Below are 24,823 nucleotides of genomic sequence, written 5' to 3'. Positions count from 1 at the left end.
AGGTGGTGCTGAAGTAGAGAAATAACACAGAAGTGAGTGCAGAGCAACAAACATTACATAAAATCATGAAAAAGGTCACTTTCTCATATTTGCACTAACGTCCCTAAAAAGGTTTAGGAATGTGCTTTTATTATTCTACATTTTAATAAATAATGGACGTCAGCTGGTGGACTGTTTTACAGAGTTTACTTTTCTTTGTGTTCATTTGTGTAGGAGAATGAGAGAGACAAAGAGAAGCTGAGTACCTGTTAAATCCATCTCTATTTGCTTCAAGCTCCCCAATGATGTTGTGGAAAATGGAAAGTGTGTTCTTACCCTAGTCCGTGGGTGTGTGTATTTTTCTTTCTCTCTTCTACGTCTATTCCTTCCCCTCCACACTTCCAAACAGGAACCCAGGCTCCCAGCTGCATTTATCCCATTTCTACTGCACCATGGGCCGCCTCAAGCCCGGCCACTGGCCCCTGATTCTGGTTCACGTGCTTCTGCTGCAGCTTCACTCTGTCAGGGTGCAGGGAATTGATCCTGTGCCCCGGAAACTACGACGGCTCAATGAACAGGTCAGCTTGAATCAAGCCGTTTACATTCACATGTACTCAACTTTCATCAAAGTAATGGGATTTTATTACATTAACAATGTAATGTAACAATGCTTTTATTATATATTGTTTTATATATTATTATATATTGTTATATATTGTATTATATATTATTCCTGTATAAAGGTTATATTTGGCAAGTAAAAAGGTATTCTGGAAAGCACAGAGATGAGAGCAGAGTGGAGAAGAGGAGAGAGGGCAATTGGAGGAAAGTCCAGTTTACTGTAGTCCGGTTCAGAAAATGACAGGACCTGAGCAAGTTCAATTTGACTGAATTTCTACTTCCACCCTGACATGGGTTATATTATTACTTTAGACACTTCTTATGTTTGGAAATCTGAAATCTTGAGTGGGTGGCTTTGTCTTTTAGCATCTGTTCTTTTGGGGGTTGGGATGCTTAACACAACAGCTTTTGGACAACATGCTCTGACTAGATAAAATTCTCCTTGTGCAACTATTTTCCATGTTTGAAAATCTACTCTGTCGACATATGTTTAAAGTGTATTGCATAATATTGTGACATATATAAAATTAAATTTAGTACACACATTCATATTGCCCACAAGATTAATTGTAATAACTTTGGTGATCCCTTAAATTTTGGTTTATGACCAAATACATTCAAAACTAATGACATTCCCATCAGCTTTAACTGTTCTTCCACTGTGCCTGAATAAAATCTCACAAAGCCTAGCCTGGCATGCCTATAGATTCTTAGTCTGGTTTTAACATTCCTTACCTAATTATATGTTAGTTTAATGTTATCTTCTTGTTCATTTTTCATCTTCTTGTTAATATTAACAACATCATAATTTTCCAGATATGTCAATATACACTATATACAGCATGTTAATTCGGTAAATGTTTTTGGGTGTTAAACATCATTACGATTGACAAACTTCATCGAAAATGCACATGGCTAAACATGGAAATCTATATGCTTATTTGGCCCAGGTCTATAATGTAATACATGATACATTTTTAACAACAAGTAATACATGAATTAAACAAAAATATTGTCATGCCGTTTCCCAGGGATTGGAGCAGGAAGCTCGAGAAGAAGAGTAAGCGGATGGAGGGTCGTCTGGTTCTGATGGAGAGGAACCTGAGTGAGAATCACCATGCCCAGAAGGAGAAGCCTGATCTTGGTCAGGTCCTCTCCAACCTTTCTCTGGAGCTCCAGAGCAAAGAGGAAAGGCTGGCTGTCCTTCAAACCCAGCGCAATGAGCTGTTAGTGGGGCTGAAAGGGTTGCAGGAATCCCTGAAAAACCAGGCTCTCCGTGTAACCCGACTGGAGGGACGACTCAGTGAGGTTCTGCAGTGGGATGGAGGAGGGAACATCAGAGGTTCAGAAAGGGTGGGAGAAACCCTCAGCTCCAACATCACACCACAAGAATACTACAAACCATGCAGAAGAGCCCGGACCCATAGAGGAGGGAGGCCTGGAAGGATTCTGGGTGGACATACCCAACCCAGACCTGAAGGAATCAGTCAAACCAAGACTGATAATCATTCACAGGCTAGGCCGTATCAATACCACGCAACAAACCAGCCAAAACATTCAAAAGCCCAGAGGCCAAGACCTCAGCCAGACTCTCATCTACAAATACAAGACCAGTATCCAAACCCTAAATCTCAATCCACAGCTTACCTGCCCCAGCCTGACCCTTACCCTGCCCAGTCACAGATCCAGATAAGGATGCAGACAAGACCCTACCGGATCACCCAGGAGCAGCTCCGGTCTCATCAGTCTGTGCCTTATCATCATGTCCAGATCTGGCCCCAGGTCCAACAACCAGTCCAGCTTCAGTTACAGCCTCAGAGACACTCCTAGTTACACAGCCCCAATTACTCCTGGCCCCGGCTCTTGTCCCACGCTCAGACCCATCGTGAACCCACAAAAGACAGGCAGAGCAGTACCAGACTAGGGGCTCCCAAGCCTCAAACTTCAGATGTTCTCCCTCAACCCCGGTCTAAGCCTTATCAGCCCAGGACTAGTAGTTCAAAAGGTGAAGAGGAGGAAGAAAGTGACACCAAGGTAGAAACCTCAGTGATCCATGACTTCCTCCAGCTTCCTGTGAGGCACAAGATCCCAGCATGGCCACTTCCTAAAAAGGATGCAACCAGTAAGTAAAAGTCAGTACATCTGGACAGCTTCTGCTCTGACCAATATGTCTGACCACAAAAGAGCCTGAAATTGAATCTGATCAGAGTCAAATCTATAATTTTGATCAAAATTTCAGGCAGAATCCACTATGTAAAAGCCAATTTTCTACACATCAAATAAATCAAGGGTTATCTTGCATACAACAGCCAACTCAAAAGCTCTTCTTCATATCCTTGCAAGTTGCCTCTCAGAGCTTACATGACGACACCCACTCACTTCTACATCAGCAAAGACGGAGAGGGAGACACAGAGAAAGAGGCGTTGAGTGGTACAGTGAGGGTCCGTCAGCTGGGAGTTGAAAATTGACTTCTGCTCCCATCTGAAAAATCAATTTACTTTTTCTACATTCATGCTAAATAACATCTGCAAACTTTTTTGGAAGTTGTAGAGGCTTTCACAGTGTGAGTATGTAGTTCACAAACTTTTTGACACTTGATTCCTATTTATTATGTGCTGTCTGGGGGGCTGCATGATGTGGTTTCATAGGTTTCCTAGGTTTGATGGTTAGCTTTTGCCTTCAACATTGTTTATAGGGTTTGACTAGGTTACCTGGAATTGAATCTATTCTCTCTCTCCCTCTGTCTGCAGTCTGTAACGTGGACTCCATGCTGTTTTTCCCCTCTGCATCAGCAGAGAACTACATCACCTTCTCCCTGACTCTCCCTGACCTTCCTGAACTTTCTGTGTGCCTGTGGCTCCATGTGGAAGCCTCACACATTGGCACATTGCTCTCCTATGCTACAGATGACAATGACAACCAGTTAGTTCTATATGGACACAATTCCTCTGCCTCATCTACTCCCTTCTCTGCTTCTTCATCATCTTCCCACCCCTCTGCTTCTTCACCCTCCCTGGACTTTGTCATTTGAGACCCTGTCTATCGCCGTCTCCCTATGTCATCACTCCTGGACACTCGCTGGCACCACCTCTGCATCCTCTGGTCCTCCATCCAGGATCGTTTCTGGCACTATAATGACCGTCGTCTCACCTCTTCAAGTTCCAACTTCAGGAAAGGCTGGGAGATTCCCGGAGGTGGATCAGTGGTGCAGGGGCAGGAGCAAGACTCAGTTGGTGGTGGGTTTGACCCCACAGAGGGTTTTGCTGGGCAGGTGGCAGGGTTCAGGGTATGGAACCGGGTGCTGAGCCTATCGGAGGTAGAAGGGGTGGCAGAAGGAAGAGGTGTGCCAAGAGGGGTGGTGCTTGACATGGAGGATATAAAGGAGGTGCAGCAGTTTACATGTGAATGTTTAGAGCACTGTATGTGATAAAGTTATGGAGGAGGATTCAAATGAAGAGTGATTTAACTGATATTTCTGCAGTAATTTTAACTGTTTCTTTTTTGTTCCCTTCTTAAGAGGCCAAATAAAGTCAATTTTTTTCTTTTACATTAAATATTTTTATAATTGACTCCTTGGATGTGCACGCACTGGTGCACTCACGTTGGACTTAGAGATAGAGCAAAAACGTCTTTACTGACCCAGAGAAAAACACCAGCATGCGGTCAGTTTGTTCTCATAACACCAGTAATTTACAATACAGAATTATTATCAGGAAAGTGTCTCACTCAGGGACACTTTAGCAGGGTTGAAACTGGGATTGGAACAGCTGGACAATGACAAGTCCACATTAACTATCCAATAATAACCTGAGTTTGATTCACCAGCCAACTGATAAACATTACAAAGGATCCCAGAATGATACTTATTAGTAAGATAAAACCGTGCTTGTCATTATGATGTTGAAGTCCATCACTTTTGTGGTTGTCATGATAGTGGATAGTTAATCTTCTTTAACCTCAAATTTGTCAACTAAAGGAATCTGAAAATACCTTGTATATCAATGATGCTGCATTTGCTACACTGTTTCTTGCCTGTTCCTGGATTTTAACTTTTGATAACCACTTTATGACTGCAAATAGAGATACAGCATCTGTAGCCTATGTTTGCCTTTTGGATTATCAGCAAAAGCAAATTTTGTTTTTTTATATGAATAAACTCATAAACTCATCAAGCCTTTTTTCTGTCCTTTTCCAGCAAATGAATGATGAGTGACTTAATTGTTAGCATTTGGGCCTCTTTACTTCACCATGTCACTTTGTATGTGCACATTTTTAACCAAAATATGCATGTAAAAATAGACCCAGGAGTTTGAGATTCTGAATGCAGGCAGGAAAGCTTATTCTTTGTTCCTATAAATGTGATAGCTAATAGAATGTGATCTTGTGAGGAAATCATCATTTGCAATTTTACATGCAATTTTAAGGTTATTTTATTACATGGTACAAAGTTTTATACGAGTTCAGCATCTGCCTGGTCCAAAATACACCTTTCTCTGATATTTTGACTTGTCAAGCACAGATATAACTAATAAGAGTTATAACTGCTGCATTCCTTTTAGGTGCGTTGTTTCACTGGTATGTCTTACATGGATATTTACAGTAAATGGAACAGATTCAACATTAATCTTATACCTGTGCTTTTCCTGCTATAACAATTCAAAACATTCATATGTGCTGTGAGCAAAGCCCATTGACCAAAGATCAAATTATAAAATGTTTGTATAGCTGATAGGATTATATGTAAACACCAGTGGTGGAGTGTAACTGAGTACAGTAACTCAAGTACAATTCTGAGGTACTTGTACTTTACTTGAGTATTTCTATTTCTCGCTACTTTAAACTACTGCTTCACTACAATTCAGCACTACACCTCAAATCAAAATATTATACTTGCTAGCTTTAGATGGTAGATGCTCTACTTTACATAAATAATATGTGATGAGCTTATAAAAAACGCTGTTATAGAGCAAACTAACCAACAGTACATCAGATAACTAAAAGTAGCTCCACCGCGAACAACTACAAAAGCACAAAAATGCTACTTGCACATTATATATAGTAACACTGTAAGGGGCAATTTTTCCATATTATGTGTACTTTTACTATTTCCACTATAAGTAAATTTTTGCTAATAATACTTATGAGCTATTTATCAAGTGACATTTTCAATGTAGGACTTGTACTTGTAAAGGAGCATTTTTATATTGTCGTACTGCTTTTTTCTTAAGTAAGGGATGTGAATACTTCCTCCATCGCTGGTGAAGATGGGCCAGTTTGCACTCAGACATTCGTTTTAGTCCTCAAATAGCATAAAACTTCGAGTCCCAGAATCCAACGCGCCTAACAATTATTTTTGGCCCTGCACGCGAACCTTACAAAGCGTCACGAGTTACTGGAATGATCATGGGGAGGTCGGGGAAAATAACAGCAGTTATCCAGCAACAACTACCATTAATGAAATAATTTAGCGACACTTTGAGGGGCGAACTACCGGACACCACCATGGCCAACATCACCAAGAAAGTGTCGTGGTCCAGCCGAGCCGACGAGTCCGGGTCAGCCGGGGAGGGGACACCGCTGCTCAACGGCTCCGAGCAGCCCAGACACTCCAGACAGGTAAAGCTAGCGTATTGGCTAACGGTTAGGCTAACAGCTGTGACTCCTGCAGCAGTACGAAGATGCCGTGTCATGTTTTATTAACCATTAAAATGTTACGTGGAGTCATGTTTTTAGATACTGCATGGGTCATGAGTGCTTGTAATACACGTTAATGCATTGCCGCACAAACGGCGTCATTTGTGGTTGTTGTTTTTTTTTTTTGGTCATGTTTGCAGTCTGGTAATAGATGCAACAGCAAGCTTTGTTTGGCATGGAATGTAACTGGATAGAAGTAATTAAATTAGCGTCAATTAAATTACTTACATGACGCATGTAATTAGATTCAGTTATCTAGTAATGAGATTACGCAGAGTTTTGAAAAAACTAGTCGTTCTCATAGCTTGTCATAGGGATTACTTACTAGTTAATTTGAAATCGGAAAAGTCAGTCTGATGGTGACATAAAGGACATTTATCTTAGGTACTCTGTGCCTGTTATGAATACATTTTAAGTCTGTACAAGGTCGCTGTCAGTATGTTAGAGGGGAGAATAGTATTAAAAGCTTTGATAATGTCATGAGCTGAATGAATGGAGCTGTTGAGCAAATATAGAAAAACACTGGAAAATCCAACTTCCTTTCTTCCTCTAATGCAGCAACCACGAGTAGTCAGTTACCTTCTGCACCGTCAGGATTAAAGGTGGATGTAAACTGACTGCTCTTCTTTTGTTAATGTAATGAAGTAGCTTTTTACTGTGTTCTCACACTTGAAGTGTTTTTAGGAGAATGTAAGTTAGCTTTGACCTAAATATTTCACCTCCCTAGAGCTGAAATCACATCCACTGCAGAAAACAGATGTTGTCTGTGTTTCATAAGCTTAAGAAAATGAAACTTACTGTTAAGAGAAAAAGGCCTAGAGTCATTTTTTACTACTTTATTTATGGACTTTTTGCTTGAAATTTCCAATTTTCAACTTACAACAATTTCTTTTGAGCCTTTTCCTCTCAGCCTTTAGAAGTCAGAAAGATCACACCACAGACTTTATATTATAAAGTAACCTGAGTAAAATATCGGTAAAGCATCAGTATTTCGGCTTAAGTAGAGCTTTCTGGTACTTTCTAGTGGTCAGAAGAGTGTTGCATCCATCTGACACCGTATCATACATGTGGTGTTAGTTTCTTATTCTTTTGGGACTTCATTGCTCTTAGCTGGATTCCAACGTCCATTTTATGTTAACATATCAGCCTGTAAATTGCTACACATAGCTATATATATATATATATATTTCTGTTGCTGTTTTTTGATGTCACTAGCCGTCTGAAGGAGGAAGTATATTTCAGATAGGCAGACTCAGCACGGTGGATTTGGAAGAGGAGATAACGTCAGATGAGGTAAAGTCTGGGCTCGAAACGTCATCGCACTCTTGTCTCTCTGTGTCTGTCGCTCCTATTGATCCTCACTCCATCAAGACCCTTAGCAGCACTTCTCTTAGACTCCTGAAAAGTAGTTAGTTCATCCACTGTAATAATAAAATATCACCTATCTAAAACCAAATCGATGAGAGGCGATTACGCATAAATTACACATAAAGCACGGGGCATTTGCAGTTGATTAAATATTATTTAGCCTCACGCTTGTGTGTTGTTATTGTGTGTGTCTGCCACAGGAAATCTAATCTGGCTGACTTTGTGTACTCATGGAGCTTTAAGGCCCAATTTATGAGGTACAAGTTGAGGGATCAGACTGTAATGTATCTAATTTAAGCTCAGTAGCCTCCTACTGAATACAGCTAAAGCCTAATGTGGGAAAGCTGACACAGAAATGGCTTAATAATAGCCCAAATCCACACAGCGACAGGTGACTCATCCAGTGTGCATTTAAAGGGACATTTTTGGAACCTGTCTGATGGTTTCCACTGTGATGCATTGCAAATGATGAACTGATGCAGACCAACCATTCAGTATTTTGCTTTGAAAAACTTATCCCCACACCGGTCACTGATGTAAGAACTTGATAATGTTCAGAGCAACAGGCAGCTTAGCCAACATGTTTGAATATGTTTGCATTAGCTGACACCAGAGCCAGATTTAATCGAGTTTATTGGTACAGCACTTAACACAGTTACTGTAAACTCAATCATGCAATATAAGATTCCCATAAATGCCAAAGAAATCAGAATAAGTCAGTTAAATTCAGTGTTTCAGACGCAGACTGATTTTAACAAAATAATTGAAAGTCACTGCTTCATGCTACCATCAGTGAAAACCCAGGACCATATGCCTAATGCTTGAGGTTATTCTGTCACCCATTCCCCCTCCGTGACAGAAACCACCAGATTCTGTTCTGGTTTCAGTGGCTGATGGGAATGCCATGCCATGCATGTGATCTGCTTGATTGCTGTTTGCTGTAAACAAAAGTTTATTTCCGGCGTGCTTTGTTCGGTTTATGTGAATGTCTGTCACTTTATTTAGTTGCTTAAGTTGCTGCTGATTTTGTGGCTGTACAGATGGGCCACAGCTGTGCGACAGAGGCCCACTTAACATTCCATGTAAATGTGAATTGAAGTACTTTTAAATTGTCTGTAGCTGGCTTGTATGCATGTCAGGATGCACTCATTTGCACCAGTATTTCCTTCAACACTGAACAGTCTGTGTTAACAAGAACTCCTCCTCCTTATCTTTAGACCTAAGATCTGTGTCTGAGATTTTTAGACTACTTTTTTTATACTTTATGCATGTTTTTCCCAGTCACTGCATCTTCATCTGTTTCATTATTCATGCACAAGTATGTAAATTAAGTCGAGTTTAAGTCTGTCAAACTTGCCCTCTCTTTTTCTTTTGAGGTGACTTTTGAGTGTAAAAAAATAGCTTTCTGATGTTGTTTCAAATCTTTGTGAATTGCTGCCATGCTCACTGATGTTCTATCCAAAATTTTTGGTTTCTTCCAGTAACTTAGTTCCCAGCTCCTTACTGACCCTCACATGATTTACCAGATTAGAGGTCATAGGTCAGTGTTGGTGTATTGACCTCTGTTTTTTTTTTTCTGTTTTTTTTTTCCCCCCCCCCACCCCCAGCAGGACTCTCTAAGAGGGCAGCCCAAAGAGATCCCTCACAATGAGAAGCTGCTGTCACTCAAATATGAGGTAAATCAGCCCATTCTCCAAACAGAGTGCAGATTATTAGACGATTCCGGAGACCCTGGATTACATTCAACGATTAATTAAAGCCCCTATGTGTAGGATTAGATATTTCCTGCTTTGGTAACTCTTTGTAGAAGTTTAAAGCGATGAAAACAGTAAAATTAGACAGTAACACAGGTATACAAAATACCCCTCAGGCCATGAAACCCAAACCACATGTTGTGGCAACGCACAGGGCAATAATCTCTTTAAGCAGGCTGGAAGCTGGAGCCAGTTAACAAAATCAGCTTTGTATTAACCATATTTTAGTTTGCAATAAAGTTGCTGACATTGAGTGAATACATGCACTGTCAGTTTTGCCACATTTCCAGGAACTAGGTTTATCATGAAGCATCGAAGAACATAAGTAAACATCCCTGCCCTTTTCTTCATTTTACTAAATACTTACTGTATTTATTATGTGTTTGTTATTCCAGAGTCTGGACTATGATAACATTGAAAACCAGCTGTTTCTGGAGGAGGAGAGGAGGATGAGTTACATGGTGGGTGGGAATCACCTGAAAACATGATACTCGAACTTAATATGTTACGGTTTTCATTCTTTTTTTTAAATCTGAGCTAACTTCATCATCTCTCCTCATGCTCTTGCGTCCTTAGGGTTTCCGCTGTCTGGAGATCAGTCGCTGGGTGGTCTGCGGTCTGATCGGCTTTCTGACCGGCCTCATCGCCTGTTTCATAGACATTGTGGTGGAGCAGCTGGCTGGGATGAAATACCAAGTGGTCAAAGAGAGTATCCTGAAGATTTGTACACGATACACCTAGTCAGGCCAAACTGTTAGCACCAGATGACTGGGCTTTACTGGGCTCGCCGATTCATCATATATTTTTTAGAATACATTAGCATCTGTGCTTATCTGCCGAGGTGGATGATGGCTATTCTTCCTCCCAGTCTCAACTATCATTTAAATGGTGTTATAATTTGCGGGCTATACAGCTCTGCCATGTTTGGCAAATTTCACCCCCCAGACCTTTCCTTGACCTGTGACCACACAGACATAGAGAAGTTTACAGAGGTGGGTGGTCTGTCTATTTCTCTTCTTCTCTGGGCTGTCCTCAACTCCGCCATTGTCATGGTCGGGGCCATCATAGTTGCATTTTTTGAGGTAAGACTGAAAGAGGAAATAATCTGACCTTTTGGTAATTATTGAGACTTTGGAAACACAGTTCCTGGCATAATTCAGTTGTCTTCCTCTTTCGTGTGATTGACCATATTCCTCGAGCGTCTGAGTGGATTTTGAAGAAGTATGTCATTAAAAAAAAAAAACTGTTCAGCCGGTTACATGTCTCAATTACAAGCCATTCAAGCTGATGTGAAAGTGAGAAGTGAATAAACTATTGCATGTCTGTACAGATTTGCCTCCAACAGTGCATAATACTGAAAATATATAAAAATGAATGTGCTTCTCTAGTCTTGCTATTCTAGTTAACCAGAGTTTATTAGCTTGTGATCAGGGACAGCTGAGGTTTTATTAGGTGACATTATCCTGCAACCAGACTGATTAAAGCCATCTTTTCCTGTCTCATCCAGCCCATAGCGGCAGGAAGTGGTATTCCTCAGATAAAATGTTACCTGAATGGCGTCAAGATTCCCAGGGTGGTACGACTCAAGGTACACACAGACACACACACACACACACACATATATATATATATATATATCTCCTTACTCTTTGTGTGTTTGTCCTCCACAGACACTGGTGGTGAAAGTGTGTGGTGTCATCTGTTCAGTAGTTGGCGGTCTTGCTGTTGGAAAGGTAAAAACTTTCATCACTGAAAATATAACATGCATAACTTAGATATGTCGGGTCTGTATCATTCAGATTAAGAGTGAAGTGACATGATGCAGGCTGTGTTTCACTTGATATGCAAATGCAGGTATTTGTCGTTCGAATTCCTGCCAAGAACTTCTTTTCAGACCTGTCCTTTCGTTTACCCAAAATCCTTCAGGAAGGACCCATGATTCACTCTGGTGCTGTTGTAGCGGCAGGCGTCTCCCAGGGCAGGAGTACCTCTTTAAAGAGAGACTTCAAGGTCAGTGTGTGTAGTGAGTTTCTTAGCTGTGTGTGTGTCTTAGGCTACAATTATATTTTCATTTTAATTGGGGTTACCTTGCTACAGACACTAATTTTAGATATCCTTCATTTGAAATATTACTGTTCATTGGTCAAGCATGGTTGTGCATCATTCATATGTTTAAAAATGTCAATAGTTAGGGTGTGTTTGCGATTAAGATGGATTTATAACCGCTAATAAGTGTTGGTGTGTGTTTGTAGATATTTGAATACTTCCGGAGAGACACAGAAAAAAGAGACTTTGTTTCTGCTGGAGCTGCTGCTGGAGTTTCAGCTGCTTTTGGAGCGCCTGTCGGTAAAAACACAGCTGCCTTTTAGGATCACAGTATAAACGTGTGCTTTGTTATTAATCTGCCTTAGTTGTGTGGGCAGTTTAGTTTAGCTATAAAGCCAGCAGCACAACAGTATGGCTGCATGCCCAAACTAGAAGCCTGTGAGGAAACTCCCTCTGAACCGTTTGTTTTCCAAGGAAAAGGAAAAACAGTGATGGCTGTATACTGTCAGTCTGTGCTTTTATTGTGATGACTGATGATAGCACTGATACAAGATTGAGAGAACAGCTAAAATTTGAGGGGGAGAAAAAACTTCTGTAGCTAATTGGATACAGATAAAAACAAATAAACAAAAAAAACTGTTGAAAGTTGCCTGAGTCACGATCATCAGGTTACAGCAGGTTTTAAAAAGTACAAGTACTGTTAGTTCTAACATGTTTTGGATTGTGGACTTTTATACATTTAGAAACTAAAAGTGGGATTGTGCTGCAAAAACATAAAGAGGCTCTTCAAAAGATGTTTAAAAGTCTGAAATTATTTTGGTAGACCCTGCGAAAAACCCTGCCATAATCTGACTTAAATGAGCTGGCTTGGTGACTGGTTTTTGTGACAGTGAAGCTGAAGAGAAAAAGCGAAAGGGTACATATGGAGGCTTTTTTTTTTTTTTCCTCACTGGAGATATTACCACCAGTAGTGTGGAAATGCTTCACAAATTGTGTCTCAGACTGTTATCTGTTACCATCATGTGAAAGGACTGGATGTTAACTCATGTGAACCCAGTTCCTACTGTATGAGGATGCCATGTGATGGTACCAGTTAACTTGGCATCATTTTAAAATCAGTACACCCAAGAGTGGATCAGAGGGATTTTTTTTTTTTTTTTTTTTTAAATATGGTTTTGTTTCTTTGGTCGATAGGTGGCGTTCTGTTTTCTCTAGAGGAGGGAGCTTCTTTCTGGAACCAGATGCTAACGTGGAGGATAGTAAGTCACGTCATCCTGTTTTGGACCCCTATTATTAACCCACGATTAATGATTGCGTAATGTTGTCAAGTAAATCAAAGCAATAGGTTTGTTACCAGAGTATAACATAAAGATTGAAGTGGTATGAGCATTGTGAATGTTTTTGCATTCCCTGCACTTGTCCTAAAATTTTTGCTTTTGTTTTTTTTTTTTTTTTGTTGTTGCCCTTCCTCCCTTTTCCTTTCTTCTCTGCAGTTCTTTGCCTCCATGATCTCCACCTTCACCCTGAATTTCTTCCTCAGTATCTATCACAGGAAACCTGGAGACCTTTCCAATCCAGGTCTCATCAACTTCGGACGCTTTCAGAGTGATGTGAGAAAATTATAGTATATATATATATATATATAATATGTATATATATATAGTGTGTTTTTCCATCTTTATGTTGTTAGTGAATGTAAAAGATGACATGTATTTTTGTGCTTCCTCAGAGTGTGGTCTATAACCTCTATGAGATTCCCTTGTTCATTGCTATGGGAGCTATAGGTAAAAACATCTTTTTTTTTCTAGAAATATGTTTGACTCTTCGCAGGGTGCACTTGACTCTAGTGTAAATAGATGTTTGCCATGAATAATATGTTATTTTCACATAATTCTAACAGTGTATTTGACTCTGTTAACACATAGTTGTATAATTAAGGATAAATTTGAATTTTCCCTAACAACCAACATATTTTTGAAGTTTGAAATTCTTAACATGACAGCCCCTGTGTGTTTATTTTCTGCTTTTTATTCCTTTCCTGTGCAGGTGGATTGCTGGGAGCTCTGTTCAACGTTCTCAACTACTGGCTGACCATCTTCAGGATCAGGTAAAGTTTAGGAACGAATCAAATGCTTACAAGTACAAAGAAAATTGTAATCAACTTGTGAAAACATTTCAACAAAGCGTCAGGTGACACATGAAGAACTGCCTTATATGTGTAGTGTGCCCACAAAAACAACACAGGGTAGCGTGCCAGCTGCCAAAGACATGGTGGGGTGCGGGGTAAGAAATGTTTTCAAGTGAGCAATGGTCTCCCAGAATATCAACATCTTGTGATTGAAAAGTTTAATAATGGTCACAGTGTAAGAACATGTATGATCATTGGGAAGCTGACTGTGTCCTTGTCTGGAGCTGGATGGTGCATATGTCCACAGTTTATGATAACATGGAGAGCTGAGTTTTTTAAAAGTTTGTGCAAGTGATTACAGTCTCACTAGTCGGAATGATACAATTCAAGTTAATTTCAGTTACATCTGATGGACCAAAATAATCAATATTATTGTTGCAGAGTTGGGTTTAAACTATAAATAATAGTAAAACAAAAATAGTCCACCGGTTTTCTGGAACAGTTATGACATTTTCTGAATCTAAGTTTAGTTTTTTTTTTTTTTTTTTTTTTTGCATCTATGTACGACATTTAGTTATAACAGTGGTTTTGACGCCATCTAAAAAGCTACATTTACTCTAACTAACTAACTAACTAACTAACAACTGTAAATAAATGTGCAGACTGAGATACCTGCTGACATCAAATATGAGTTATTTAATCAGTTGATAGTGGCAGTCCTCCTGTATAGAGGTGATGTAAGGAGTTTCTATAAACTAGCATAAACTAACAATAATGATAATGCAGCGACTGAGGAGAAACCCAGAAAAAAATTCATTAATAAAAATATAAGTATAAATTATAAAAATAAGATAAAAGCAAGAAACGACTAAGTAACAAAAAATGTAAAAGGGAGCAATTGAAAAAAAACGAAGTAAAAATATTGTTTTATTGACATGTTATGGACATGTATTATTTGTGAAAAGACAAAGAATCAAAAACTTGTCAGATTTAAGAACCATCGATAAAATCAACAAACTTTTGCCATTTCTTTACATAGACCTGGAGCTAAATATTTGATTAAAAAAAAAAAAAAAAAACTTGTGCTGTTGTTTACATGTTGGACTAGGGAGGTATAGTTTAGAAATGTAAATATGATTAAGATAAGATCTAGAGTGCACCCAGTAAGAATGGATATCCAAGTGTTCTTCATGAGCGTGAGTTCTTCTGTTCATGCTACGTTAATGCAATGATTATCAAGATATTAACCCACATGGCAGAATTTGAAGTGCATAGTAACCCATTAGGTTGTGAAAAAAATACCTCAACATGCTTAACCCTGTGAAGACAATCATTATGTATAAATTTAGTAGTTGTAGCCATAATTTGCCAAATCTATCAGAATAGATATTGATATGAGTATGTGCTAAGGCTGTGTGCTATGTTTTACAAGTGATCAAAGTTATGAGTATAAACTGAGTTGTCCCAGTTATGATGAGAAATGAGGTGATCAAGTTGCTGAAACTAGTATCTAGTGAGGTATCTTGCTAGGGAATCTGGGTGGCCTTAATGCATAAGTGATGGGTAGTGAGCATGAAAACTCTTCATTAAACAGGTAAAGCAACACATAAATATAAACACTTTTAGTTTTAACATGTATAAAGTGTTTGTGTAGCCTTTGTCAGGGAGAACATCCACCGTAACTGGTGATAAATAAGATGACTGCCCAATATCTGCTATGTATTTAACAAAAAAGTAATTAATTGCTCACTGTATTATATTTGTGACCTGTCTGGGCTGTCCTCCTCCTAAAAATGCCCCCTCTGTCATCTGACACAGTGAGTGTAAGGATAATAACAGTAACTGGATTCCATTGCCAGAAGGCAAAAAATAGTAGATTTGGCAGAGACCCTTTTTGCATCATCAACTTTTTGGAAGTTTCTGGTTGATTAATGCCACTATGTGAAGGATTATTACTTAAGTGCCATCTGATTTGTGTGTGTGTGTCTGTGTGTGTTAGGTACGTCCATCGCCCTTGTTTGCAAGTAATGGAGGCCATGCTGGTTGCTGGAGTGACCGCAACAGTTTCATTCACCATGATCTACTTCTCCAATGATTGTCAGCCTCTGGGGCCGGAGCACACTGAGGAGTACCCACTTCAGGTACACACACACACACACACACACATATACCTCTGAAATGTGTCACCTTTTTTCAGCAGTTTGAAAACAATCACTTGTCAACTTTTCTTGATTTAGACGATGATAAAGCGAAAACTGGGGAACTGTTAGTTACATTGAGTCACACGCACAATCATGCCTCGTAACAGTTTTAAAGTGAACTATGTGTTTGATGCGCATGATTAAGCAGAATACATAGATTCAGAAAAGATGTACTCTTCTCAAAGTGAGCTTTGGTGCTTCCTATTTTTTACCAGACAGTACAGTTAAGTTCAACAACCTTTACCAGCAGTAATGTCATGACAACAATGTTGCCTAAGAAGAGTATAGCATTTGACATTCATTGTCCCCAGTGGATAAAGACTCTGTAGATCCTCTGACTTTTCTTTCATCATGAGTTTGACAATTATGGTTCTGAGTGAAATGTCTAGACAACCATTGGATGGATTGCAGTTTGGTGCAGACATTGATTTCCCCCTTTAAGGTGAATTGTAATAACATAATAAGGCCAAAATTTTAAGTCCAATACTTTGGTTAATGACCAAATACCTGCAAAACTACTTTGTTTTTAGACCTAATTAGCAAATGTCAGCAAATTAATACTCTAAACCAAGATGGTTAACATAGTAAACATTATATATTCTTAACGTTAGTGTGTTAGCTATGTCATTATAAGCAATCTTCTTGCATCGCAAGACTCTTAGTCTTGTCCAAATACTAGAGGCAGTGCTAGATTTTTGTGTGTGTGTGTGTGTGTGTGTGTGTGTGTGTGTTCGTGTGTTCGTGTGTGTGTGTGTTCGTGTGTGTGTGTGTGTTCGTGTGTGTGTTCGTGTGTGTGTGTGTTCGTGTATGTTCTGACCTTTTTATTACATAGGTTAGGGAGAGATTAAATATTGGGAGATACATAGTGACATGACGAAGGGAAGATTCAAACCCAGGACTAATGTCTACATTTTATGCACTTTTGACAACTGATTTACGACACCACCAAATATGATTTGCAATCCTTCATTGATCCATATCTGTCCTAATCCTCTGCGTTTTAAAATCATGTGTCAGCTGGTAGAAGGCACGTAAAAACTTCAACAAGGACACAAAAGCACAGTCAGAGATGGACTCTTAGCGCCTCTTCTTCTGTCTCTTAGTGTGTCACTCTTATCATTTTCACTCCTATTTCTTTTTCTAGTTGTTCTGTGCAGATGGAGAGTATAACTCCATGGCAACAGCCTTCTTCAACACTCCTGAGAGAAGTGTCCGCAGTCTCTTCCACAACCAGCCAGGTAAAGCTGTGCTTAAGTAGAAGAAGCTTGCTAAAATAATAAATGATATTTTCAAGCAAGTGCACTGTCCATTTGTGTATATGGGTCCATGTGCAGGGAAGCATGATTGATTCTCTTGGGTCACCTCTTATTTTTTAAATTTTTTTTATTTTAGGAACCTACAATCCTCTGACCCTGGGCTTGTTCACTCTGACCTATTTCTTCCTGGCATGTTGGACCTACGGTCTGGCGGTGTCTGCTGGAGTTTTCATCCCGTCTCTGCTAATAGGAGCAGCCTGGGGGAGGTTGTGTGGAATACTGCTGGCCTCCTCCACCTCCACTGGCTCGGTTAGTGTAATATTATCACAAGATAACATCATTCAGTTCCCATATTGAATCAGGACATATTATTTCTTGATTGAAAGTCATAGTTTAGAATCTGCCAGTCCTCTTTTTTTTTTTTTATATGTACATTGTTGTCAACGTTTTTTTGAAGTATCAGACCAACAATTTAGAAAACTTCACTCAAACCTCACTTCTATAAAACCTCTGTGTTTCTCTGTGCCAAGGATCACTTGTGTACAGATTTGCTATGTCTTCCATATTGTGATTACCCTGCATGTTTTTATTTATTTATTTATTTTTGTTCTTGCCTTATGCTTACACATTAAAGTGGCACTGAGCTCAGTTCACTGTTTCAGGTGTTAAGTGGCTTACATGCTTCTTTGCACAGCTGAGTGTTGCATTCATAAAAGACAACAAATAAAACAAAACAAATTAACTAAAAACACAAATTATTAGATAAGGAATGCATTACAAAGTACCAAAGCTCTATTAGAATATCTCAGTACCTCAGTGTTCATAATACAAAAGTGAAAGGAAAAACATATATTTGAAGCAGATTTTTCTTTTTTTTAAGAACTGGGGAGTAGAGATCTTCCTCTTGAACTTAATTTAATATTCCAGATGCTAAAACCAACTTTTTGACTTTGCTGTATGTGTTTTTGTTAGATCTGGGCTGACCCTGGTAAATATGCCTTGATTGGAGCTGCAGCTCAGTTAGGTGAGTGACTATAACCCTCATCTTGTTGGCGTTGTTTATTTGTTTGTTTGTTTGTTTGTTTGTTTGTTTGTTTTCGTTTACTGTTTTTTTTTTACTTTTTAGTGCTTAGCAGGAAATAAGAAATGAACCATATTATTGTGACCAATCACAGTGAGCTGTAAATACTCAGATGTTGTCATTCCATCGACTGTCCTCTCATCTCAACTCTTTTTTTTAAAGTCAAATAATCCATATTTTTATATCAATTCTGTTTAGCTTAGTTAAGCTTTTGATTTCAGTCTAAGATAAAAGTATAGTACCAGTGATAATGCACTGCTTTCCCCAGGTGGAATCGTGAGGATGACTCTCAGTTTGACTGTCATTATGGTGGAGGCTACAGGAAATGTCACATACGGCCTTCCCATCATGCTCGTCCTCATGACTGCCAAGATAGTAGGAGACTACTTTGTAGAGGTGAGTAAAAAGGCAGACACGCACACTTTGAGGACAGTATAGAGACACCCACACACACACACAGTCTCTCTCTCAGTGACACAGTGGTTGTGTCCCAAATCCATAATAACACAAAAATTCTCTGCAGGTTTTGAGTGTGTATTGCATAGAAAAGTGACTAATACACTGAAAAACACAACTAAAGAAAACGTAGTCTGATTTAGAATTTGACTGTTGAAGGAAATGGAGGAGGTGCTTACAATTATAGTTGTAGGTGATGTTGGGATGGCTCCAGAGAAATTGTGCAAAACAGAAAAATAACTAATAAATCTGATAAAAGACTTTTTTTTGACAAAAAAATAATCAGCAGCTTAATTGATAATGAAAAAAAATGATAGTTTAACGACAAACATAAGTACAGTATATAGTGCGTACTCTGTGTGGTGAGTGAGCAATACGGATTGGGACACAGGCAGTGTCTCTAACCTGTCTCTTCCTGCTTCAGGGTCTGTATGATATCCACATTAAGCTGCAGAGTGTTCCCTTCCTACACTGGGAGGCTCCTGCCACCTCCCACTGGCTGACTGCCAGGTAAGGTCCTGTTTGATTTGTTGATGTTTGGGTGAGAGCCATTCTGATTGGATGACTCTTAACTTACAGTATATTTGAAACATCCAGGGCTGTGAGTTTTTGTAATTTTGCTTTTTCTTTTCCTGTCATTACTATTGCTACTATTTCTTTTTCACGTCACCATCCTCATCCTCACCGTCCCTCTCCCTCTTTGCATCTCCTCCCCCTCTCTCCCCCATTCAGAGAGGTGATGAGTTCTCCGGTCACCTGTTTGAACAGGATAGAGAAGGTGGGAACCATCGTGGACACCCTTAGCAACACATCCACCAATCACAATGGCTTTCCTGTCGTCGTGCAAGTTTCTGGTAGTGATGAGGTACTGTACGATTGCTTGTGTTCTGTTTTTAAAATTTAGTTTTGTTTATTAGGCATAACAATGAAAAGCAACAATTATATTTCATTACTTGCTTAGATCCACCTGTTTGGGGTCTTGAAAGCAAAATCCACTCTAAAACACTGGTTTTTCATATTCCCGGACACCATGATGTCACGTTGAGGTATTTCTAGTACAGGTACAATTGAGTTTGATAACAGAAAAAAATTACAGTATAATTTACAGAAAATAACAAATATACAGTCCAATACATAAGTATTTGGAGAGTTACAGCTCTGAGCTACAGAAACTCTTCTTAGTACGTCATCTTATCCTGTTTTGGACTATTATATTAACATTAATAATGATTGCATTTTTTTGTCAAAAAAATCAAAGCAATAGGTTTGTTACCAGAGTGTAACATAAAGATTGAAGTGGTATGAGCATTGTGAATGTTTTTGCATTTCTTAAAAGAAATTCTATTTTATGTAAAATAATGGATTTCTGCCCAAGAAACATTTAGTAGCCTCAGGTTGACACTGGGCTACTAAATGTTTCTTGGGCAGCTTTGTGTTGTTTCAATGTTAGTTCATGCACAAAAAAAAGCTCACACCTTACTCAGAGTTGAATGAGTATTGAGAGTTGCCATTTAGGGTGAGGTGGAGTTGTCTGACTATACGAGGAGTGAAGAGATGAAGAGGTGACCATGCAAGTGAAGAGGATAATAATAATGAGGCTCCAAGAACAAAAAATCTATCAGAGAGATATCAAAGGTAGTTGGTTTGCCAAAATCAGCAGTTGGGTGCTTTCTAAAAAAGCAGATGCACACAGGCCCAAAAAAGGCAAACGAGCCTGTAGAGCGAAGAGCACAAGTCTTGTGGCTTAGCAGAAAATCACTTGCAAGGTGAAGAAAAACCCCATTATGACTGCACAGCAAGTCAAGAATGCTCTCAAGGATGTAGGCAGACATGTTTCCTTGTCGGTGATCAAGAGGAGACTTTATGACCAGAACCTCAGATGATTCACCAAAAGATCCAAACCCGCTAGTAAAGCTCGAAAACAAAAAAGGCCAGGTTGTGGTTTGCAAAAAAAAAAACAAAAAAGAAATCGGTAAAAATTTGGAGCACAGCTCTATGGACTGGTGAAACAAAAATAAACCTTTGTCAAAAGGATGGAAAGAAGAAGGGAGATATAAAGAATGAGCTCATGACCCAAAGCCAGCACCTAATCTGTCAAACATGGTGGTGGTTCTGTTGTCTGTGAAGATTCTCGGTCATACGAAGGCAACTGGACTTGCTTGAGGTGGTGGTTTCTTTTATTGCTCGTTCATGTATGGCTGCCAATGAAACTGGCACACTGGCATTTATCGGCATTTGTTTGACCTCATGTGTATCTGTCCAGTTACTTTAAAGAGAGAAATTGTTCATAAAAAGTGGTCAGAGATACCTGCACCTACAGCTGCAAATAACAGATCCGAGTGTAATGCAGACACAAGACGTGTTTTTGGGAATCTCGAACCGCTGCTACTGCTCACTTCCAACTTGAGTTAACCGTCGAGTTCCCATTCTGTGAGAAATTTCTACGTTTGAAAGTAAAACTAAATAAACTGACCACAGAAACGCAACATACAGCACATAATCACAAAAACTCAGTTCTTGACATTGACCATCCCAGACTAATAATACTGTACCACAAAGGAGATTGTCTTTAAAATTGAGTTTCAGTGCAAACAGTAACAGTTTTTCTTTCATTAATCACACCTTCATTTGTTCCTCTTTTCTGCTCAGCCAGCGAAGCTCTATGGGCTCATCCTCCGCTCTCAACTCATTGTTCTTCTCAAGCACAAGGTAACATCGTCAACAGGACGAAGATATTGAAAGAATCCTAAATCGTTCTTGTGATATTTTAAACGGAATCACTCACCGTGCACCCCCGATCTGTCCCGGCAGGTGTTTGTGGAGTTGGCCCGGTCCCGGCTGACACATCGGAAGCTCCAGCTGAAGGATTTCAGGGACGCCTACCCCCGCTTCCCCCCAATCCAGAGCATCCACGTCTCCCAGGATGAGAGGGAGTGTATGATGGACCTCACTGAGTTCATGAACGCAACGCCTTACACGGTACCACAGGTAATACACGGACAGACGCAGACATACTGCACTCCAATAGTGCACATTTTATGTAGATTAGAATTTGAAACTAGTTACAATGATGCTAAATCGCAAAAAGTTTAAATTTATGGCCTTACCTACGGCTTCATCAATTTTATTGACCCGTATCTAATAATATTTTTTTGTTGGTGTAAATTGGAGACTGCTTTGTTGTTGTTTTTAAAATTGTAATTATGGGACTCATTAAGTCTAGTTTTGTTTTTACTTTTTTGTTTCCTTGTCTCTTTCCTAGTTTTTGTTTGTTTGTTTATTTTATTTTATTTTTTTTTTTAGCTCTTTATAAGCCTTCTTTGGCTTATTTGTGGTAAAGTTTTGTCGAAATGAATGAGGTTGAACTTAAACGAGGCTGTTTGTTTGCAGGAAACATCCCTGCCTCGTGTCTTTAAGCTGTTCAGAGCGCTGGGACTCAGACACCTGGTGGTAGTGGATGATGAAAACAGGGTAAGAGTGTGTTTCTGTCAGTCCCTTTATGTCCTGTTTTATATCCTGTGTGTTGTTGGCCTTAAAAACAACAGAACTCTTCTTTACGTTAAGTGATCGCACTCTTGTTGCTGAGTGCCGTGATGATGACGACAACAGTTGTTCTGACATCATGGTTTTGGTTTGTGACCCTCCACAGGTGGTTGGACTGGTGACCAGGAAAGACTTGGCCAGATATCACCTTGGCAAACATGGACTGGAGGAACTTCAGCTGGCCCAGACATAGTAGACACACACACACACATATCTATGAACTATGAGCACCTGATGCCTCGTAAAGCTGTTGACCACCAGCTATGCAGCCCAAAAGGACACCGTCGAGGGCCAAAAGATCCCTTTTATTCTTTGATGTCAAAATGGTCACCATGGCAACACAAGGCGTCCCCCCGCCTACAAGCCTGGGTTATTAACAAAAAGTCACATTTAAATGTCTTAACTGCTCTTAGTGTAAATTTTGGGGGGGGGGGGCTCTATTAAAACTGTGTGAAATTATTTACTGTGGAATATCTGAGCTCTAGTTTTATCCAAGACCTCCATTATTATTACCACAGATTTTTTTGGCGGCTGCTGTGCTGAGGCATCAAATGATGCACAGGGCTTTGTTAGAAAAAATATTTGCTTTATGAAAGGGGTCAAAGTTGGATCAATTATAAAAAATACAGTGAATCATAATAGAAAATAATAAAAATGATAATAATAATAATAAATTTGAGGAAAGCAAGGTAACTGGTTAAATCCCTTTTCTCTTTTTTTGTTTACAAAAGCTTCCGCACATCTCTCCTTCTGTTCATACTCCTCAACATCACACAGACAGATGATTGTTAATTCCCCTTTCGAAGTAATGTTGTGATAATGCAGTGATACATTATTAATCTTTAATAATGCTGATAACTTGTATTTTTAAATAATTCAGATGGAAGTTTTTTTATGTCTTGCAATTGAACTAAACAAGACATTTAAACTGGATTGCCTTGAAAACCTGATTTTGAGTGAGCGTTGATGTTCAAGTCGGAAATTCACTGACCGTTTAAGGTTTTCTTTGGCAGTGTTAGCACATGTAGTACTTTCCATTTTTTTTGTGTAGTTTTGCACTGTAAGAATGTTGTTATTTATTGTTGATGTTGAATACTTGTTTTAGTTTCAAGTTTGGGAAGAAAGTTTGGGTTTCACATCACATATTTCAAGAGAAGATTCAAGAAAGGAGTGGAGACTTAATGGTTTCCTGATGTTTGAGGCCTTTCTGATTTAGCTAGAAGATGTAATTTGAAGCAGTTTTAGCAAGACACAGATTTATTATTTCTTGTAGATACAGACCCTCCTTCCTCATCGTAGGTATGTACATGTTTTTTTTCCCACCAAATGTTTGCACTTTTACCTCCTACTGAAAAAAAAAAGTATTTTGGCAAGAAATACCAAAAAGTGTCCCTCATGGAGCTCTATATGAATGTAAAACTTTTTTTACCACACATCTTGAATTTAAACTACTCGGTTTATCCTTGCATTCTCCAGTCAGGGTACTGTGCAAAACACAAATATTCTAATTTCTGACTTTTATTTTGTCAATTTGTAAATCTAACATTTATTCAATTACCAGTGTTAATTGTTTTCTTTGTGTACTTCATTGTTTTTACACTTTGATTTTGTCTCCTTTGTGTACCCTTTTTGTTGAACAGTTCTAGTTGTTAAAATATCGACTATGCTCTATTTTATAACCACTGGATAAGTCTTTTGTGAATTAATAAAGTTGCAATTTATCTGTTGTTATATGATTTATTTGTCTGTTTGATTGCAAGACATTTAAACCTTTGTAAAGAAGATCTTTTTTTCTTTTTTCTTTTTTTTAACCACACGGTATTGATTAACACTCATATCTATTTAGCTCATCATTAAAAGTGAACAGAAAAGTCTTCAAAGTCTTTGCATTGTCGGAACTTAAGTTCAAAAACTCAATAGTCATTTTGGCATAATTTAACACATTTTACCCGGATCATAGCTGTGACCTTCCATTTGCAGGGCAGTGTCTCTGGATTAAACACATTTTCCACCAAAGGATATTTCTCAGTAGAGTAGAAGGTATTCTGGAAGCTGATAAATTATACAGCAGACACAGCGAGCAGAGGAAATAACAAAATGTAATCTTACAAGCACTAGCAGTCCACAGGGGAAATAAATAATGTGTAGTAAGTTATACTGATAACACAGATCATTGGATCCCCCAATTCATTTACTTACCTGGCTAAAATAGATACTGTAATTCCCTGATGAATGATGCCGAGACTGTTTCTTTTTAAGCATTTTAAGCAGCTGAAGCAGTAGTTTAGTATTTCAAATGCTTGCAGCCACAGATAAATCAGATTGGTTGTGCTGCATGAGCATGAACCCAGAATCATCTATAGCGAAAGAAAGAAAATGAAATATATAGGCACAGTCAATCATTTCACAGGCACACACCTGCCCAATCCCAATAGCTCTTCCCTCTGTCTCCACTAGATGTCAGAGAAAGTCTGGATGATAAGTCAGTGATGTGGGGAGATTTAAAATTAAAGCTACAACACAAGAAAGTGAAGGGGTCAGAAGACTTCCTGAAGCCACTGTATGTAAACTGCTAGTACAAAACCAACCCTTTGGACCCCATCTATGTGCTTGTCAGCCACAGTTTTGTTCAGTTGATTCAACTGAGAGGTGTCAGTATTCGACACAGGCATGCCCAAAAAAAAAGGGAAAGTAC

General features: G+C 39.0%; 2 protein-coding genes across 5 annotated transcripts; both read left to right on the top strand.

Moving 5' to 3' along the window:
- Positions 1–431: 431 nt before the first annotated feature.
- Positions 432–4,028, top strand: LOC120783808. The gene is given in 4 exon segments (XM_040117056.1): positions 432–589; positions 1,632–2,382; positions 2,479–2,722; positions 3,352–4,028. Coding segments are annotated over 4 exon segments (1,830 nt in total).
- A 1,923-nt stretch (positions 4,029–5,951) lies between these two features.
- On the top strand, positions 5,952–23,850 carry clcn7 (chloride channel 7). 4 transcript variants are annotated; one of them, XM_040123773.1, is made up of 25 exons: positions 5,952–6,217; positions 7,511–7,588; positions 9,274–9,339; positions 9,813–9,878; positions 9,994–10,126; positions 10,390–10,499; positions 10,925–11,005; positions 11,088–11,150; positions 11,344–11,427; positions 11,670–11,763; positions 12,658–12,722; positions 12,957–13,073; positions 13,193–13,247; positions 13,510–13,570; positions 15,591–15,732; positions 16,937–17,030; positions 17,185–17,357; positions 18,021–18,072; positions 18,398–18,525; positions 19,010–19,095; positions 19,318–19,450; positions 21,235–21,294; positions 21,397–21,573; positions 21,976–22,056; positions 22,235–23,850. In XM_040123773.1, exons 1-25 carry the CDS (start codon positions 6,104–6,106, stop codon positions 22,319–22,321), a joined length of 2,400 nt encoding a protein of 799 aa, XP_039979707.1. In that variant the 5' UTR covers positions 5,952–6,103; the 3' UTR covers positions 22,322–23,850. The 4 variants fall into 4 exon arrangements, with proteins under 4 accessions (XP_039979707.1, XP_039979706.1, XP_039979709.1 ...); XM_040123772.1 differs by having other exon boundaries at positions 9,271–9,339; XM_040123775.1 differs by lacking the exon at positions 7,511–7,588.
- Positions 23,851–24,823: the final 973 nt, after the last annotated feature.

This window comes from Xiphias gladius, chromosome 3, assembly GCF_016859285.1.
Source record: "Xiphias gladius isolate SHS-SW01 ecotype Sanya breed wild chromosome 3, ASM1685928v1, whole genome shotgun sequence".
Lineage (NCBI taxonomy): Eukaryota > Metazoa > Chordata > Actinopteri > Istiophoriformes > Xiphiidae > Xiphias > Xiphias gladius.
Note: the sequence above shows the minus strand (reverse complement) of the source record. Positions and strands in the feature narration are given on the sequence as shown.

Coding starts and splice junctions, on each gene's coding strand:
- clcn7 (XM_040123772.1), top strand. CDS start 6,104: ATGGCCAACATCACCAAGAAAGTGTCGTGGTCCAGCCGAGCCGACGAG. Junction 11,151..11,343: donor GCGGTCTTGCTGTTGGAAAG/GTAAAAACTTTC, acceptor AAAATCCTTCAG/GAAGGACCCATGATTCACTC. Junction 17,031..17,184: donor TCTCTTCCACAACCAGCCAG/GTAAAGCTGTGC, acceptor TTTTTATTTTAG/GAACCTACAATCCTCTGACC.